Here is an 18,824-nt window from a genome sequence, read left to right as displayed (position 1 = left end):
GTGCACAGCACATGAGGGTGTGCAATGAGTGTTTGTTAAATTAATAAATTGACTCACCCCTTCATATAAGCAACACCTACTGAGCATTGCCCTGGTGCTGGGGATAGAAAAACAAACAAGACTTGGGCAGTGCCTTTGTCCCTTAGCCAGCCTTAGCTGGGAAGGGTAAAGATGATCCTGAGATGGAGGCTGAAAGTCAAGAACACGTCACCTTCCAGAACTACCACGGGGTCCCTTCCTAGCGAGCAGAACGTACTGCCAGTTAAATGATGAATTGAAATTCATTCATTCATTCAACCAGCACTTGAATAGCACGTGAACTTTTTGAAGTACCTTCTCACACATGATCTTGCTGGAGTTGGCCTGGGAGGAGGGGAGGGTTAGGGCGGGGGCTGGAAGCAGAGTGGAGGCCTGAGAGGTTCCTGCCCAGCTCGGGCTGGAACAGACAGGCCCAATCAGACGGTCTCTTGGGACTGGGGGGCGGGTCTGGTGTAAATGGAAATGTGTGCCACATGGCCTGAATTGCAGAGGCCGGCCTCAGGCTCCCACAGCCCCCAAACACTTCCAGATGGATTTATTTATAACTCCCAAAGCAGAGGCAGCACTCCGTTCCTTTTCCTCACTCTCCTCCCCACTCCTGGAGCAAGGCTTGGCCGCCCCTTTCCACTCCGGAAACCAGCAGGAGATGGGAATGTGCTGTACTGCTCAGCCCAAGTTCATGGTCACTGCCTGTCCCCTAGGTGGCAACAGCAGCTCACTGTGTGGGTTCCGGCTAAGCTGGCCATACTCCTGCCGCCCCCCCCCCCCGCCCCCCGCCCCCCCCCCCAACCTCTGTGGGCTCTCTGCTAAATGGGTGGTGTGAACCGGTCATGTTCACTCTGGTAAGTTTCTATTCCAGACTTGCCTCCAGTTTGTAAAGCCAGTCACACCCATTTCTTCTCATTCTCTGTCTCTGGTAGATTCTGAGCTCCCTCCCCTCCCCCTTCTCCCATAGGATACTGCTTCTCACTGTACAGGCTGCCAGAAGCTTTGGACTCAGATGTTTTCCAAATCAGGAAACTGAAGCTCAGAGAGGTTGAGTGACTTGCCCAAGGTCACACAGCATGTTAACTAGCAGAGCCAGACATCTAAAGCCCTAAGCTCTGTCTCTGATGCTAGTGCCTCCTGGACCTCACGTTTCCTCATGTGTGAAGTGGAACAAATGCGTGGCAGGTGGTCTGGTTGGAAGTGTGGGCTCTGGAACTGCTCTGTATTGAGTGTGTGCTGGTTCTGTCATTTACTGGCTGGATGACCTTCGATGAGTCACTCTTCCTCTCTGTAACTCAATTTCTTTATCTTTGAAAGATTAAAGAGAGAATGGGGGGCTTCCCTGGTGGCGCAGTGGTTGAGAATCTGCCTGCCAATGCAGGGGACACGGGTTCGAGCCCTGGTCTGCGAAGATCCCACATGCCACGGAGCAACTGGGCCCGTGAGCCACAATTACTGAGCCTGCGTGTCTGGAGCCTGTGCTCCGCAACAAGAGAGGCTGCAATAGTGAGAGGCCTGCGCACCACGATGAAGAGTGGCCCCCGCTTGCCACAACTAGAGAAAGCCCTCGCACAGAAACGAAGACCCAACACAGCCGCAAATAAAAATTAATTAATTAATTTTAAAAAAAAAGAGTGAATGGACTGAAATGGTTTAGCACAGTGTCTGGCCCATAGTAAGCCCACAATAAATAATAACCAATATGATAGCTTATTGCTCAGTTGCATCATTAGAAAGCTCACAGCTCCCATCTCTTAAAATATGGACCAGGCCCCATACAAACATCGCCTCGTGACTCCTCACACTATACAGAAAGAAGTAGACTTGGGTTTGGAGAGATTAATGACTTGCCTAAGGCCACCCTTGTAGGAATAGAGGAGGGGCTTGAACCCGGTTCTAGGTGAGTCCAAGGTTACGGATTCCATGTTTCTTATAGTCCTATAAACTCCTATAGAGTCTGAAGGATAAAAGCCCCCATATGAATCCTTTGCCCTGCCTCTCCCACACGACCCCTGCCCTATCTTGCCTCCTTTAGGACTGGCCCAGGAGCTCTTTCTGTCTGAGCACTTCGGTGGCCCTAAGCAGGGCCTGTGAGCACATCAGACCTAGAGGAACCTGGGGCTGAAGCCTTCCCGCTTCCCTCCTCTCCTAGCCACAGCTGGAACTGGTGGTGGCTGGAGGGGGCAGGGTGGCAAAGAAGGCAGATGAAGCCTCCAGGGTCAAGCTTCTAGATGCACCATATCTGTTTCCTGTACAACCTCTCTGCCCTCAAAGTTACTCAGAACCAAAGTCTGGTGAACCCACCTCTCTGCCTCCATGGGTCCAGACAAATTTTCCTGCAGCTGTTTAGCGACACATGACACCAGATTTCTGCCCCAGCGGGAGTCTACGGTATTCTCACATTCCTTTCTGCTTGCTGCTACGCAATGAAACATGCATCATTTCTGCATGTTTTCCCATCCCACACCACACATCAGTACCACCAGTGATGGCATGAGGGAATAGCACAATCTCTGTGCACATATGGGCAAGGAAATAAGCAGATGCTTCTCTCAGCTGAACGTGACTCACCAAAGGGGCTCCAAATGCCATGAACAATTAGGTTCAATCTAGCTGTATGTCCCTCAGCTTTTCAGTGAGCTGCCCAGGAAGCTCAGAATTCCTGATAGCCCAAGAATAAGTGCAGAGTTACTTCATAAATGCCCAGCACAGAAAGGACATTTAATAACTGCTTAATCTCTATCCAAACAAAGTAACTCTCAAAGTTTGTGGACAAACATTACCAGAGAGTCCCAGGGGCAGCTCCTCTCTGCTTCCAGCATTGACGTTTAGGAAAGATTCCTCATCAAGCACAGGCATTGGCCCTTACCCCAGAAACGACCAGATCTCCAGCCCCAGCCCTACTGCATAGGCTCTCTGAGCCTCGGTTTCCTCCTCCGTTGTTCTGAGGCATCTAGCATGAGTCAGGTACATTGATACTTTCTCAACAGACAGTACATTTATCAAGCTTTACCTTGGAGTCAAAGTAAAGTTTTACACATTCTAGAGTCATCTGGAGGATGATTCAGGAAATTCTTTATTCTCTCAATACTTATTGAGCATCTACTAGGTACAGAGATGCATGGGAGAAACAAAATAAATTCAAAATAAAGTTTCTTTCCTCCAAGAGACTCTAATACAGCTGGACATTTAGATAAGTGTGGAATATTTCAGAATTTCTGAATGCCTTGAGGAGCCAGGCAAGTACTATAAATGAGTGAAGGAGGCTGGAGTAATATAATAATAATAATAATTAATAATAATAGGGAGTGGTGGGAACTGTGGCGAACTGGAGAGCAAGAGCTCCATCTAACAGGGAAGCCATCACCCCAATCCAGCTAACTACTAACCTGTAAGAATGCACAGCCAGTATTACTAGACTTCTCTGTTTTTCAAAGAAGCCAGAAATCCAGATTGAATGGAAAGATTACTAATTGTGACTTGTTAACAAATAATTTAGAAAAGAAACAAACCACAAGCAGACTAAACCAAACATATCTGTGGGCATTATTCGGCCCACCAGCCACCGGTTTATGACCTGTCCATTATGGTAGATGATACACTGCCAAAATAAGTGTTACTGACAATAAGTTCTGGAGGTGCTCAGAGGAGGACGTGAGTCCCTTGGGTTGGTATAATCTGGAAAACTTTCCTCAAGGTGGTCAGATTCAGACCAGGCCCCAAAGTGTGGGTATGAATCTGATAGGCAGAAGGAAAGGGCACAAGGCTTTTGGCAAGAATAGACGGGGGAACCAAGAAGGTGGTAGTCAGAGCTCAGAGGTAGTGAAGGGGTGCATCTGGCTGTTATGAAGGCATCTTGGGGGAACGGCAACCTCTGGCCTTTGGTTGGTCTCAGTGGACGAGGTTTCTTGTGACCAGAATCAGGAATCTCAGAGTGGAGGAAACAAGGGAAGATAGGGACCTACTGTTTAGAGGGTCTGATTCTGAAAAGCCAGTCAGAGAGTAATATTAAACACAGACAAGGCCTTTTCTAGAATACAGCAATGTAAAAATCTGTGAGAAGCACAAATAAATAATGCAGGATCCTGGCTGGTGACTAGAAACAGGTCCAGAAGGTGGGAATGGATAAACCACAGTACGATGAGACGTACCATGTAGGAAAGGGGGCTCTGGCCCCATACAAGCACTGGAGAAAGGAAAAAATGAACAGGAGCTTTGAAATAGCCAGCAATCCACAAAAATCCTGGAAACTATTTTAAAAACACTTTAGTAAGAGCCAAGGTAAAATATATGTCCAGGATTAAAAGCCCCAGGGATTAGAAACCATTCTCCCACAGGGCTCTCTGGCAGCTGGGATAGTAATGGAAGGAAAGAAGGCACTTTACCCAAAGTGGAGGGCATGGAGACGTGTGGCATGCAGGTGTCAGGGAGAATAATATTGGCCTTCTATCGGATTATGTAACCCCTAAAACAAGAGGCAAGGTGGTTAAGGGTCATAGAAAAAGCATAAGTGTGGTAGGCAAAATTATGGCCCCCCCCCCCAAATATGTCCGTGTCCTAAATCACCAGAACCTGTGAATATGTTAGGTTAAATAGCAAAGTCCGGAAATAAGGTTTGCAGATGGAATTAAGGTTGCTAATCAGCTGACCTCAAGATGGGGAGACTCCCCTGCATGTAGTAGGTGGGCATAATGTAATCACAAAGGTCCTTATAAAGTGAAAGAGGGGGGCAGGTGAGGCAGAGTTAGAGAAGGAGATGTGACAACAGAAGCAAGGTCAGAGAGACGGGATATGAGAAAGACTCAACCAGCCGTTACTGGTTTTGAAGATGGAGGAAGGGGACAAAAACCAAGGAATGCAGGCAGTGTCTAGAAGCTGGAAAAGGCAAGTAAACAGATCCTCCCCTAGAAGCGCCAGAGGGAATGCAGCCCTGCCAACACCTTGATTTTAGTCCAATGAGACCCATTTCAGAGGTCTAACCTCCAGAACTGTAAGACAATATATTTCTGTTGCTTTAAGCCACTAAATTTGTGGTAATTTGTTACAGGGGCAATAGGAAACTAATACAACTAGCTTTGAACTCAGATGTAGGGTTTAATCCTGACTCCACTATACAGCAATTACTTGACCTTGGTCCAGTCATTTAACCTCTCTGAGCCCTAATATCCTCATCTCATCCTCAGAAATGATGTCCATAATACTTACACTTCGCAGAGTTGAGGTGAAGAGCAACTGAGATGATGAACATAAAAGAGCTAGCACAGCTTGGCACAGAGAAGGTGCCCGGCAATGTTCTTTTCTTTCCATCAATGCATTTGATGAAATAGTAATTGATACCTAGGATGAATGGTGTTCTGGTAAATGTTTAACCACTGGCTTTTAAAAAAATGCATGCATGTATATACATATATATATTTACTTATTATGTAAGAAGTGAAACACACAATTTATGAATAACAATGAAATAATACTCTATTGCAAATTCCATATAGCCAATTGACTTTCATACAATGAGTTCTTTAATTTTGCTGAACTCTTACATCCATAGCCATCCTACAGCTGAAAAAGAAGAGTGAGTGTAGTTCCTACATGAATGGTGGTTGATACTTTCATTTATGTTAATGAGTAAGAAGAAAGTGAAATGGGGAAGAAGCGTTGGAACTTGACAGATTCATCAATGATTCAAACAACTCCTTTGCTGAATCAGATAGTAGTTTCCATGTACTGGAAGCATATTTCTTCAATTTTTGGGGTGTTATTCATGAAGATGGACATCATTTCTGAGGATGAGATGAGGATATCAGGGCTATAAATATGAAACACTTTTAAGTTTAATGTACATTATTTTTTTCTCTTGAAATACAGAATTTTATTTAGAAACTGTTTAAAGTAGCAAAAAACCCTGTCAAGACAGACCAGGTGGAAAATGGCTTCCCAATAAAATGGAATTTTAGGGCAACAAAGGTCTAAAAGGCCACAAAAGAGCAATAGCACCACTGTTATTTGAACAATGGCTAGTTACTTGCATTTTTTGGAATTGTTAATCACTGAATCTGGGTTTTCCTCTGAATTCCACACAGAGCATGCACTACACGATAATTTTATCATAAAATATCTGCTTGCTACACACATTTTAGGACAAGCTACCACCAGAAACAAATCAATACAAATACATCAGGGGCAGAACAATCTCAGTAGTGGGTAACACATTTTGCAGAATTCTGCCGAACAAAGGAACTGAATAGGCTGTGGGCAAAGCAAATGAGGGAGTTAAGGAATGAACTATTTTAAATATTAATAATGAACTCAGACATGGTACTGTATTTTCTGCAAAAGAAAATTAACATTTAGTAACACGCTAACATTTTTATCTCCGAAGAGATTAGTGCGCTGGCAAAGTATTCCGATAACAGTGGAGGGCTGGGGACAGCAGGTACCGAAAACACCCAGCCTTGCAGATCCCAAGGTAGCAGTGGCCTTCCTTCACTGATCACTCCCTTTGCCAGAGGTCCAGAAAGAACTTGCAGCACGATCACCTGCCTGCTGAACTTCCACTCTAAGCAGCAAACTTTAAGGAGCCAAAGAGGAGTCCCCAGTGGGCAAGGGGAGCAGAGAAGAGAAACATGTTAAATGTAAACTTAAAAGACAGTAAAAAGGGGCACAACCCCCATTCAAATCCCAGAGATGCGGGCAAGTCCCCAAAAGTAGTTGTTAGATTTAAAAACTGGACACACCTCATTTCAAAAACAACAACAACAACATCAACAACAAAACACAGTACATAGAAATATCAGGGATAACTGGAAAAATCACCAGAGAAATGTTCTATGAAAATCAAGCTCTTCGACTCAACACGTCTCAGGGCTGAAACACACCCTCTATTCATCCAGGCAACAATGCCTCTTGCTTCTTATCAGGGATGCAACTGGTCAAGGACACTAAATGGCTTTACAAAGCAACTTTTCAAACTTTCCTTTTGGGCCAAGGTCTGCGCCTATGAGGATCAGGCAGCCCCGTGAGGGCTGGGAACAGCAGCTCCCAAAGGTTCCAGGTTCTGGCCCTTCCTTCCCAGACACAATGTCAAACACACGGAAGCTCCTGTCATGTTACATTTTACATTTTGAAATATGGAAGCATCTTTTAAATACTCTTAAGGCATTTATTTATTAAAACGTTCTCTGTCAAGATTTCACATTAGCTTAAAATTCAAACCAGTCTTTACACTTCTCTACTGAGGTCTCCCCCTTCTCCAGCCATCAGTGCTACCGGCATCCACACAGTGAGCCCCACGGTCAGCCTCTTTGTTCCCTGGGTGAACCAACTAGATGTTAATACTGCTCTGCTACAAGGTAAAAGCTCCTAACTCAAACTTATTGGAAAAGGAGTGAAACTTCTGCAAAGTGCACTTTAAGAAGAGGTACTTTTTGCTTATGAAAAGAAACCAGTGAGTCCTCTAAGAATAATAAAAGGGAATATTTTACAGTTAAGCACACGATTTGGAGTGAAGAATTCGGATGATGCTCAGCTGGTCCAGGCTGTTAATACTCTTCTTGTTCCTCCTGCGGGCCCCCTTCATCAGTTATCACGAAGCCTTCATCTGTGGCATAGAGAATGTCCACAATCGTCTGCAATACAGGGTTGTTTTCCCCCTCGTTCTCCCGGCAAATCAATTCAATGTTCCTTAGCTTTCCAAAGTAGAAATCTCTCTCTTTCTCCAAGTCTTCGACGGTAAGTTTCAATACGTTGATCTGCTGCATCAATTCGGCTGCTTCGTCATCCCAGTTCCCCACACCAGGATTCTTCCGCACCTCGCCCAGGCCAGCCTTAGGGGTTGCAGTAGTTCTGTGTGTTGCAATGGGCCTCTGTGGAGCTGCACTGCTAGAGCTGAGAGGTTTCTTCGGTTTGTTCAGAGCTGGAGCAACAAGGGAGGGGGCCACCGCAGTTTCTTGACCTTGTCTGGCAGCTACAGGGTCATAGTCTTTCCCATCATAGTTTGCATCAAAAAACTTCTTGAACCACTGAACGAATTCAAAATTGTCCTGAAACTTTCCTTTTACTAATTTGCCCACAGGAATTATTTTGTCAACACCCATCCTCTTAAAACCTGCTTGTAGTATTTTGAAGTTCTAGATGTATTCGTGTTCTAGCTTAGCTTGGAATTTCACTTTCTTCAAGGCGATGGAGCCAGGGAACAGCATGTCCATAAACTGACAATAGGCAGCCCCTGAGCACAACTGTTCAATCTTTGTCAGATTCAACTGCAGAGACTCATTGATCCAGGCCAGCATGTCATGTCGACTGAGGTTATCACTGGTGACCGACGTTGAGTACACATTCACTGCCGTCTTCAGGCTCCGGTTCTGTCTTCGTCTCGTTCAAACCGCCTGACCTAATGTACATTATTAACATTTTCTCCATCACTTTCTCAAGGCTAGAGTACAATGAACAAAACAAGAATCTTTCCCCTTATGCTGACATCTTACATCATTATAAAACGTGTCAAAACTGAGAAATTAACATTAATAACTAAAGTATAAAGCTTATTTGGATTTCACCGATTTTTCCACAAAAGTCTTCTCTCTGTTCTAGGATCCAATCCAGGATCCCATATTGCATTTATTCGGTCATTTATTTGGTAGAATATCCCTCATGTTGGCTTGTTTTCTGTTTTCTCCTATAATTTAATTTTTAACAATAGCTGCGTTTAATAATTGGCTCACAGGTTTCCTAAATATTGAACAACTGGCTCTCATGAGCCACAAGCCCAAGCCAGCTCTAGCACACCACTACCTAGGAAGCTCTAAGCAAAACCGACAATTCATTTGTTTTTTCCATCAATTCCACTAATATTTATTGAGCGCCCTCTAGGGGCTAGTGCTGGAGGTGTGGAGAAAACGGAAACGTGCAGTCCTTGCCACAGAGAAAATTACAGGTTAGGGGACGTGGCTGAGCAGTAGCAGATAGCACCCCTAGAGCAATCAGGGCCATGATGGGAGGGAATAGGATGTGCTGGAGCACTCAGAGGTGGGAGGGACCAACCCTGCCTGGGGAGGTCAAGGAAAGCTTCACAAAAGAAGTAAAGGATGAGCAAGAGCTCCCCAGGTGGGACGCAAGGAGATAAGACGACTGTGTGAGCTGAGTCTTTTTTTAAAAAATAAACTTATTTATTTTTGGCTGCGTTGGGTCTTCGTTGGTGCAAGCAGGCTTTCTCTAGCTGCAGCGAGCCAGGGCTGCTCTTCGTTGTGGTGTGCGGGCTTCTCATTGCAGTGGCTTCTCTCGTTGCAGAGAACGGGCTCTAGGCGCGTGGGCCTCAGTAGTTGTGGCACGTGGCTCAGTAGTTGTGGCTCATGGGCTTAGTTGCTCCGTAGCATGTGGGATCTTCCCGGACCAGGGCTTGAACCTGTGTCCCCTGCACTGGCAGGCAGATTCTTAACCACTGTGCCACCAGGGAAGTCTGTGAGCTGAGTCTTGATGTGTGAGTGAGAATGAGCCAGTCAGTTGAGGAAGCAGAAGGAAAGCAGTCACCATTTATTCTTTCATTCTATAAGCATTTATTAGGCATCAATTCTGTACCAGGCTCTGGAGATGCCCAAATATGTAATGAATAAGGGCATTCAAGTGTGACAAGAGTTGTGATGGTGGAGACGGTGCCTGGGCTGTCTTGAAGATGAGGTGGTGTGTGCACATGTGAAGGTGGTACCATGAAGGAGCATGGACATAAGGGCACTGGCCAGACATCTCCTCCCTGGGAGTGCAGAAGAACCTAAGAGTAAGCTCTCAGGCTTCTACCATCACTTCACCTAATGCAACCAACAGCTTTTGCCAGAGGACGACTAATGCCAGAACCTTTCAATTCAGGTACAATATGTTCACACCCCCCTCCTTCCAGCCCCTCACACCCAGAGCCCCGTGTACAGACCTCTGGGAGCTACACTTAGCAACTGACTCCTGCCTTGGGCAGATGGCATATAAATGCTCTCGGGATGAGGTAGTGTTGACCAACTCAAGGCAAGGGCTCTTGACCTGGGATCAAGAACCCCCAGAAGAGCTCCTATGTCCCCTTCTCAACCCCCCCTAGAGATATACCTCAGCCACTCTATACATCATTATACTGCTTTATTTTCTTCATAGCATTTATTACTATCTGAAATTAAGTCTTTTCTTGCTTTTGCCTGTCTCCTCCCACTAGAATCTCAGCTCCTCAAACATAGAATCCTTGTCTGTCTTGTCATCAATATATCCCCAGCTCACAGCTCAGGGTCTGGCCCATGGTGGGTATTCATGAAATATTTGTGGAGTGGACAAGTGAACGAATGAATGGGTGGATGGATGCTATTATTCAGATTTGAGGGTTGCATTCCTAATCCTCTGTGGCCCAAATTATTTCCCTCAATTTAAAATCCATTGCCTGTCTTTGGTGCTGTGAACTAAAATGTTGCCTGGATGTTGCAGCCATCAAGCCACCACATTACAGCTGCCCCTAAGGAAACTCAGGATAGAAAAAGGATGCCTGCCATCTAGCAGTCAACTGCTGCAGCCATCCCCCATGGTGTACCCTGAGGAGACTCAGGATGAGAAAGCACAGGATACTGGCCCCAGATAGCAGAGGTGCATATCAAAGGAATGATTTCAGTGAGCCCAGACTCTTGTATCTTCCCATACATAGAAAGCGCCAAATTCCTTAACTTGGGATATCCGGTTTTCTTTCATTAACAGTAATCTTTTGATGTTCCGACTACCTGGTCTTTTGTTGCAAAAACTCCTGTATATTCTGGCTCACCCCCTTGGCTCTTAGGAACAGTTTCTCAGCGTTATCTGAGATGCTGTGTCCCAGGCTAGAAGTCCTCAGAATGTCTGCTGAATAAAACATAACTCTCAACTTTTAGGTTATGTATTTTTTTCCAGTCAACAGTGCCCTGACTCTAAACTTGAACCTTACATGGAGGAAGAAAACTGACATGCATGAAATTCAGAGTGCCCCTCTTGGAATTGTTGTGAGAATGTGAAAGATAATGACAACTAATATTTGTTGTATTTACTAAGTACCAGTTCCCATTCCAAGCACTTCATATGCATTCAATAAATATTTGTCGAGTCTCTACCAGGTGCCAGGCACTGTTTAGGCCTTAGGGGTATAGCAGTGAATAAAAGACAAAGTAATCTCTACTTTTAGGACCTTAGCCATTAGCTCATTTAATCTGAAAACAACCTTGAGATGCAGACCTTGTGATCAGTCCCATTTTAAAGATGAGGAAACTGAAGCACAAGGTTAGATCACACAGCAGAGCCAGGCAGTCTGGGCCCTGAGCCTGTGTTCTTAACCAATAGGCTCCCCTGCCTCCTGAAGAGCTATTATATAGGGAAGTGCTTGGCAAACTTTGAATGACTTTGACAAATTTGAGTTCCTATTTTTCTTGGTGGGAGCATGGTGTGGGGAGGGGGCAGGAAAGAGACTGGGCCAGGGAGCTCAGAGGATGCGTGGAGAGCAGTGATCCCGGAGGTGCCTTTGGTACTACTTAGGCCAGGAGAGCACTAGCTGTGTCTCTGGAGTCCCCACTGGCCTCTTGCGGGGGCTGTCAGACCTAGCAGACTCACATGGAGTAAGGCTGCATGAAAGAGGCTGCAAGGCCTCCTCACCAGCATGTACTTAGCTCTTTGTGGATTTTTTTTTTTTGGCTAGAGTCCTGTCCTGGTTCCCCTTCTACTGATTTGTTGCCCTTATGGGGGCCCTGCCCCACCCCCCTTGCATAGTCCTCCCATTCAGCCTCTCAGCCCAAGAAGACAAAGGAAAGTTTGGCCAACCCCCACTGGGCTTTTCTGGTTTTCTGTTTCCATTGGAACAAAGAACTGCTCACCAAGTGCTCTCTGATCTTTGGAATGAGAAAGGAAAATAGTTTATCACATGGAGTACCCCACACACACCACCCCCATCACTCACTGGTCTCAGCCTCTCAGGACACCCAGAATCCTGGCAAGGCTAGGCAGGGAAGGCGCCTCCCTTCTGCTCAGCCTTCAGGGAGCCGGCAGGAGAGTGATGACTTCCATCTGGGCTGGCCTGCTTTCCACTCCTTGGGCTCCACCTGTGTCCTAGATGGAGCAGAAGGAAGAAGGAAGCATCCTCCCTCCTGCCTGTCCCACAGCTCCAACCACACAGATGAGCCTCCTAGACCTTGGTCAACAGATTTCCAAGTGATTCCTGCAGAAGGGTGAGAGATTGCTTGGGACCTTGGGCAAATTCCTTAATCCCTCCAAGACTCAGTGTTCACTGAAAAATGGGTCGAAGAATGCCTGCTTCATAATGTTATTGCAAGGATTAAAATTTTAAGTGAGAAATGTTTGAAAAATGCTAGGCCCCAACTAGACTAGGTAGAAGAATTTAGTTTGGTCTAGGAGAGGAGATGGCATTGCTCCAGAGATGGGCCTACCTGAGTGGTAGGTGTGGTAGAAACTTTTGCTCTGGAAAGTGGAGTAGGACGTCCTCCCAACTGCTGGGCTCTGCCAGACTTCTCCCTTGCACCAGGCCTTTGGGTCAGAGCCAGATACCCTTTGCAGAGCACTGCTGGCTTGATCGAATGTGGCTGATGGGCAGCCACCCCATCCCCCATCATTATGTGGCCAGCTATACCATGGTGTCTTTATAGATGTGGGTTGAAAAGAAGATGGCACATTGGAAGAGGTCAAGAAAGCAAAAGGGAATGGCAGGGGTGAGGACCTCTGCCCTTGTGTCCATGGGGCCTGAGTTGCAAACCCAGATGGCCAGGCCCTCACTTTACCCCTTAGAGATGATCACAGATCCCTCACTTTATCAAAGAGCAAACTGAGGATCATAGAGCAGAAGGGACTTGCCCAAGGTCACCCTGGCTAGATCTGCTAACTTCTATGGACTAGTGGGCTCTCTGTTTCCCCTATACAACCTGCTCCTGTGAATCCAGGTCACATGGTCCAGAGATGGCCCAGAGCAGCCTCACTGATCCCCTCAGTCTACCTGTTTATTCAGTAAGTCCTCATTGAGTGCCTACTACGCACCAGGCACCTAGATTAGAAGGCAATGTCTGATTTGGGGGAAAATGAAACAATGAAGGGACTTGGGGGGCGCAGCAGAGTTGGGGATGGTGCTTTATAAGAGGATGGTCAAAGAAGGATTTATTGAGAAGGTGACATTTGAGCAGAGATCTGAAAGAAGTGAGGGAGTGAGGCCCGCAGATACCTGGAGGAAAAGAATTCCAGGCAGAGGGACTTCCCTGGTGGCGCAGTGGTTAAGAGTCTGCCGGCCAATGCAGGGGACAAGGGTTTGAGCCCTGGTCTGGGAAGATCCCACATGCCGTGGAGCAACTAAGCCTGTGCACCACAACTACTGAGCCTGCTCTCTAGAGCCTGTGAGCCACAACTACTGAGCCTGCGTGCCACAACTACTGAAGCCTGCGCTCTAGAGCCTGCGCTCCTCAACAAGAGAAGCCACCGCAACGAGAAGCCCATGCACCGCAACGAAGAGTAGCCCCTGCTCACCATAACTAGACCCACGTGCAGCAATGAAGACCCAACGTGGTCATAAATTAATTAATTATTTTTTTTTTAATGAAAAAAAAAAAAAAAAAGAATTCCAGAGAGAGAGAACAGCGAATGCAAAGACCCTGAAGCTGTCTGGGAACAGCAAGGAGGCCAGAGTGGCTGGAGCAGAGTGAGTGAGGGAGATAGTGGTAAGACATGAGGTCAGACAGGTCGTGGGGGGACAGATCACTCAGGACCTTGTGGGCCATTGTAAGAACTTAGGCTTTTAGTCTGAAATAGAGACCCATTAGAGGGTTTTGAGCAGAGGCAGGACATGACCTGACTTATGTTTCATCAGGGTCACTCTGACTGCTGTGTCGAGAGTCGATATAGAGGATCCAATAACTTTATCTAACAGGCAGACCTGGTAGGAAGCTGTTGCTAATATCTAGGCGACAGATGATGGTGGCACAGACCATGATAGTGGTAACAAGTGGTTCAATTCTGGATACTACGAAGGTGGAAATAACATGCTAATAGAGCGGAGATGGGAAAGGCGAGAAAGAGAGAAGAATGACTTTGGGGTTTGGGTCCTGAGCAACTGGAAAGTTGGGGATGCCATTAGCTGAGATGGGCAAAACTGTAGGAGCAGCAGGTTTGCGGGGAACAGTCTGGACTTTGGCTTTGAACGTGGTAAGTTTGAGATGCCTATGTGACACCCATGTGGATGCCTGTGAAAGCCAGACCAGGAACAGCGTGTCCTCCCTCCCTCCCTCACTCGTACACTCGCTAGTTCAGCAAGGATGAGGTGAGCAAGCCCAGGCACTGGGGATGCGGCTCCCCAGCTGGCTTCCCTGTCATCAGTCTCTTCCCCCTCCTGTCCACATGACACATGCAGGCTCCAGTGGGGGCCTTCCAAAGCCAAGGTCAGATCTGTCACTCTCCTGCTCTAAGCCCTCAGCTGGTCCCCACTGCCTCCAGAGTAAAAAATTATCCGTCCTTTTCCTGCCACTCCCAGCCCCCCATTCCTTACATACCTGTCACAGAGCGACTCACCAGGGCCTGAGCAGGCCATCCAGAGCCATAACTCCAAGGGTCTGCTCAGGGGCTGCCCCAGGCTAGGAGAGGCCTGCCCCCTCCTCAGCTTGCTTTACTTGATTTCTTCCTCCAGGACCTGGCCAAGCCATCTCCTCTCACCTGAAGCCTGCCTTTCTCAGCTTTTACACACACAGAGGGAGCCTCACCCAGGGAGCCCTGAGCCTTTACACATTTGAGAGTCACTGTTTGCTCTCCTGTCTCTCCCCTCACTGTGCTAGTTGCTCCTCGAGGGCAGGGATTATTTATTTATTCATCTCTGTAACCCCAGGATAGCCCTTGCCAAGGTACCCAATAAAGTTTTATTGAATGAATGAATGGTCTAAAATGCGACAATAGAGAGGCTAAGGATCAGAGGGAGAATTCATTTGGCTGAAGGAGGGAGGTCAGAGAAAGTGTCACAGAGATGCTAGTTAAGCTGGGTTTGGAAGATCAGGAAAGATTTAGCCAGGCCAAAAGAATTCTCAGTGATGTGCAACTAAATTTCACTTCTCACAACGGTCACAAACTGGCAGCCAGGAGGCTGAATATGGCTTACAGATGCTTTTAGTCTGGTCATTTTTTTTTTTTTTTTTACCATGTGAGGAGACAGGCATTATGTTTGGTCACACCACAACTCTCAGCCCTGTTAACTGCCAAGGGTGGCATGGTGAGTGTGGCCCTGCATGCATATGAGTTTGCCTCCCTGGCTCAGGGAACCCCCCCAACATGCTCACTGTCCAAAATTCCTACTGCTAAGGGGAGGACAAACTTGGCTCATTCAAACTAAGCCCCAAGCCATGGAAGCCACATGGCCATGCCAGGCCTGACCAGCTGGTTACTAGCCATGGGGATGAAGACCCAAATGCTCGGCAACTACCAGACCATCGTCTCGACCTCAAAGCCCCCTAGGTGCGTGAGAGCTCTCCTCACAATGGTAGGAGAGGATGCAGGGCTTGAGCAGTGTGTAGGAAGCAGCTGCAGAGCCCAGGCCAGGGCTTGTCTTACCCTGACGCCCAATTACTCGAAAGGTAGAGAAAAGCAACCACAGAGTCCCCTCAGTGGCTCCCATCTCAGAAGGAGATGGCATTTCAGCAAGAAGCCTCACCGTGTGATGACGACAAGGCTGAACACGAGGTGCGGGTATGGGTCTGCAACCAAGACTCCAGCCTTATCTCCTTTACCCGCTAGTCAGAGAGAGCTGGGTTTCTAGGACACCCACGACAGCTGAGTGTGCCAACAATGGGGCTCTCCAGCCTTTCCTGTGTTTGCTCCTGTCACTGCCAGAACATCCTGGTTTCAACCTGCAAGCCACAAATCCACACACAACAGCTATAGCCAAGTTTCCCAGTCATGTCAGAAACATGTACATAACACACAGTACAGCCACAGTCATACCACCCACCACATCACATCTCCCCATGTGCATGGTCTTTGGCCTGAGCTGCAGCCGAGCCCCACCTAGCCGCCTCTCCTGCCCTTCAGCGGCTGTGATGTCTTACACTTCCCCAAGCAGGTGTGCCCACCTCTCCTTGCACACGCAACGGTCTTACGTGTCTCACCCAACGCCTTGCTGACATGAGTTGGGTGCAGTCATGCAAAGGAAACCAACAATACTAAAAAAATAATTTAAAACTGTTTCTCTAGGGCTTTACATGTGTTCCATAAAGTTTCTTTGGTAGCAGATGCAAACTCTTATATATAGAATGGATAAACAGCAAGGTCCTACTGTAGAGCACAGGGAACTATCTTCAATATCCTGTGATAAACCATCATGGAAAAGAATAAGAAAAAGAATAGATATATATGTATAACTGAATCACACTGCTGATTTCTAGTTTCACTAGAAACTAACACAACACTGTAAATCAACTACACTTCAATAAAATAAATTTTTAAGAAATTTCTTTGGAAAGTTTACTTTCTCCATTCTATTTGCCTTTGAAAAACAGTACTAGGGATTCACCTCCCTGAGTTCAGAAGCTGCCAAGCACGAAAGGGCAGAAACAGGGAAGCAAAACCACACAGTCAATCCCTTTCACTCCAGGAAGCTCCCTAGAATTATCCCAGACACATGAAACAGCTTAGTCAGAAGAACTGTCTGTCTTCTCCCCTCTTCCTTTCTCATCCTCCCTGTCCTCATCAGAAATGCTTTCAATGGAATAACATCTCCCCCTGCAGCTGACTGCCAAAATCAGAATACTAAGGGCACACACCATTGTTCTTTGGTGGCCTGTTTTGGGAGGGCAGAGCCAGTCAGGCCTGGCTGCTGTGTATGAGATGACATTAGAAACCACTTAAGCAAAGCACTTGCAATTTTCATTTCAAAGCAGGTCAAGCAGAATCCTGGCCTTGCCAGAGTTGAAAGGTGCATAAACACCACCTCATCCAAGGGTCACAAATGTAAATGCCCTTAGGCACCAAGCAGCTAATGAAAATGAGCGAGGAGGGGAGGGGTAAGAAAATGAGGGAGGGGGTGTGGAACTGGAGCCCAGTTGCCTTACAAAAAGGCATTTAAATTCATTTTAATGTGCCAACCAGCAAAGCAGGCCTGCAGGCCCTTAGGGCCAAAGACCTGTAAGTTTGGGAGTGCTGCTGGAGACAGGAAGCCCAGAGAGAGGAAAGGACTTATTCAAGGTCATGCAACTAGTCAGTGACGGAGGTCCCTGAACAGCTATTTGGCAAAATGAGTCTTTATCACATTCATTCCTTCAGCAAACAAGTCCTGATCACCACGAGGTCCTAGGCTTCCTCCTGTGCCATCAGGGTCCCAGAAGTGAACCACACATGCTCTCTATCTTCAAGACAGTCTCAGTCCAGTAGGGAAGTGTCAAGAACTAAGACCGGAAATTGAAATTGACAGCAGAGAGCATGGAACCTTGAATGTCAAGCCGAGGCATTTGGATTTTATGCTGGAACCAGCAGAGAAGCCTTGGGAAAGTCTGAGCAGGTCTCAGAAAGCTGTTCTATAGGAAGATTCATCCATCAATGGTAACAGGATGGACTGGGGCCAGGCCAGTGGGGTGGGAGGTGTAATTGGAGACACACAGAGTGGCTGAAGAAACCAAGAGTCTATGTCTAAGGTAATGAGATTGAGGGTCACTAAGAAGAGAGGGGAAAGGATGAATGTGTAAGACACTGCAAATCCACAGGGTGGGGCTTCCAGGGGCGTGAGTGTGCGTGTGGCGGGGTGGGGGGGGGGGCTGGGGTGAAGGAGATGGGTTGGCAAAAGGCGAGAATTGGGAAGAATCAAGATGACTCCAAGATGGGGTGGATTGCTGGAATGCCAACAGACAGGAAGAAACCCAGGAATCGGGTAGGGGAAGAGTGGGTGGGTGAGGATTCCCAAATGTTTCTCTGTGACAGCAGCCTCAAGACCAATAGGAAGAATCTGGTATTATCTGTTTTACATTATTGGAGCCTCTCCTTCCTCAGTATGGAAAATTGAGCCAGGGCCTCTTGACCTCTCGACTGACTCTTCCATGTGCCCGGAAGTGACCCCTGGGGAAATCCCACTCAGTGCTTCTGCGTGAAATGGTCCAACGATTTAACAAATACTAATCAAATAAATAACTAAAATACATTCTCCACCCCCCGCCTCTTTCTGTCCCCCACTCCAAAACAGCTCTGTGGGAAAGTCAATTTGGGAATTTCCCACATGTGTCTATGACTGCAATGCCAGAGCAGTGGTCTAAGTCAGCTACAACCTTCAAAATTCTGTATTTGCTTCTTATATCAAAGGCAGCCTGTTGGCTGGGAGAGCCCTGGTGATGTTGTAAAATATTTCCCCATGTCACCTCAGGGGCTACCTGGAACTTCTGTACTAGCTTCCAAAGGTGTGGGCTACCAGGTCGAGAGAGGCCTGCCAGGCATGTGACTGAACCATATGACCCACTCACCCCCCACCCCCCACAGGGATGTTCATTTGCCTTCCGTTCCCTCTCAAGTTGCCCTTTCCTCTTCCCTCTGGAAGAGGGTGCAGCATCAGTGAACAAGTCAGAACCACTGTGGGGTTCCAAAAATAGATGAAGACTTCCAGTCCCAGTTTTGGCTACAGAAAGGGGACTTGAAAAGCTGCAGGTGAAACTGAAGCTGAAGGATGCATAGGGCTCTGGAAAGAGTAGGGGCTTTGGAGTCCAACTTTGGTTCAGATCTCAGCTTGGCCTCATTCCAGATGCGTGGTCTGGTCAGTTCTTTTCATGCATAAAATTGTCATTATGATACCTCCCTTTCAG

At 47.0% G+C, this 18,824-nt stretch overlaps 1 protein-coding gene across 1 annotated transcript; it reads right to left on the bottom strand.

Moving 5' to 3' along the window:
• Positions 1 to 5,879: 5,879 nt before the first annotated feature.
• LOC116747409 (microtubule-associated protein RP/EB family member 1-like) lies at positions 5,880 to 8,390 on the bottom strand. Its single transcript, XM_032619518.1, is given in 2 exon segments — positions 5,880 to 6,595; positions 7,519 to 8,390. A coding segment is annotated over 1 exon segment (750 nt). The 5' UTR covers positions 8,316 to 8,390; the 3' UTR covers positions 5,880 to 6,595; positions 7,519 to 7,565.
• Between the last annotated feature and the right edge of the window lie 10,434 nt (positions 8,391 to 18,824).

This window comes from Phocoena sinus, chromosome X (assembly GCF_008692025.1).
Source record: "Phocoena sinus isolate mPhoSin1 chromosome X, mPhoSin1.pri, whole genome shotgun sequence".
In the NCBI taxonomy this organism is placed as follows: domain Eukaryota; kingdom Metazoa; phylum Chordata; class Mammalia; order Artiodactyla; family Phocoenidae; genus Phocoena; species Phocoena sinus.
The sequence above is the reverse complement of the archived record's forward strand: the minus strand, read 5'-3'. Positions and strand labels throughout refer to the sequence as shown.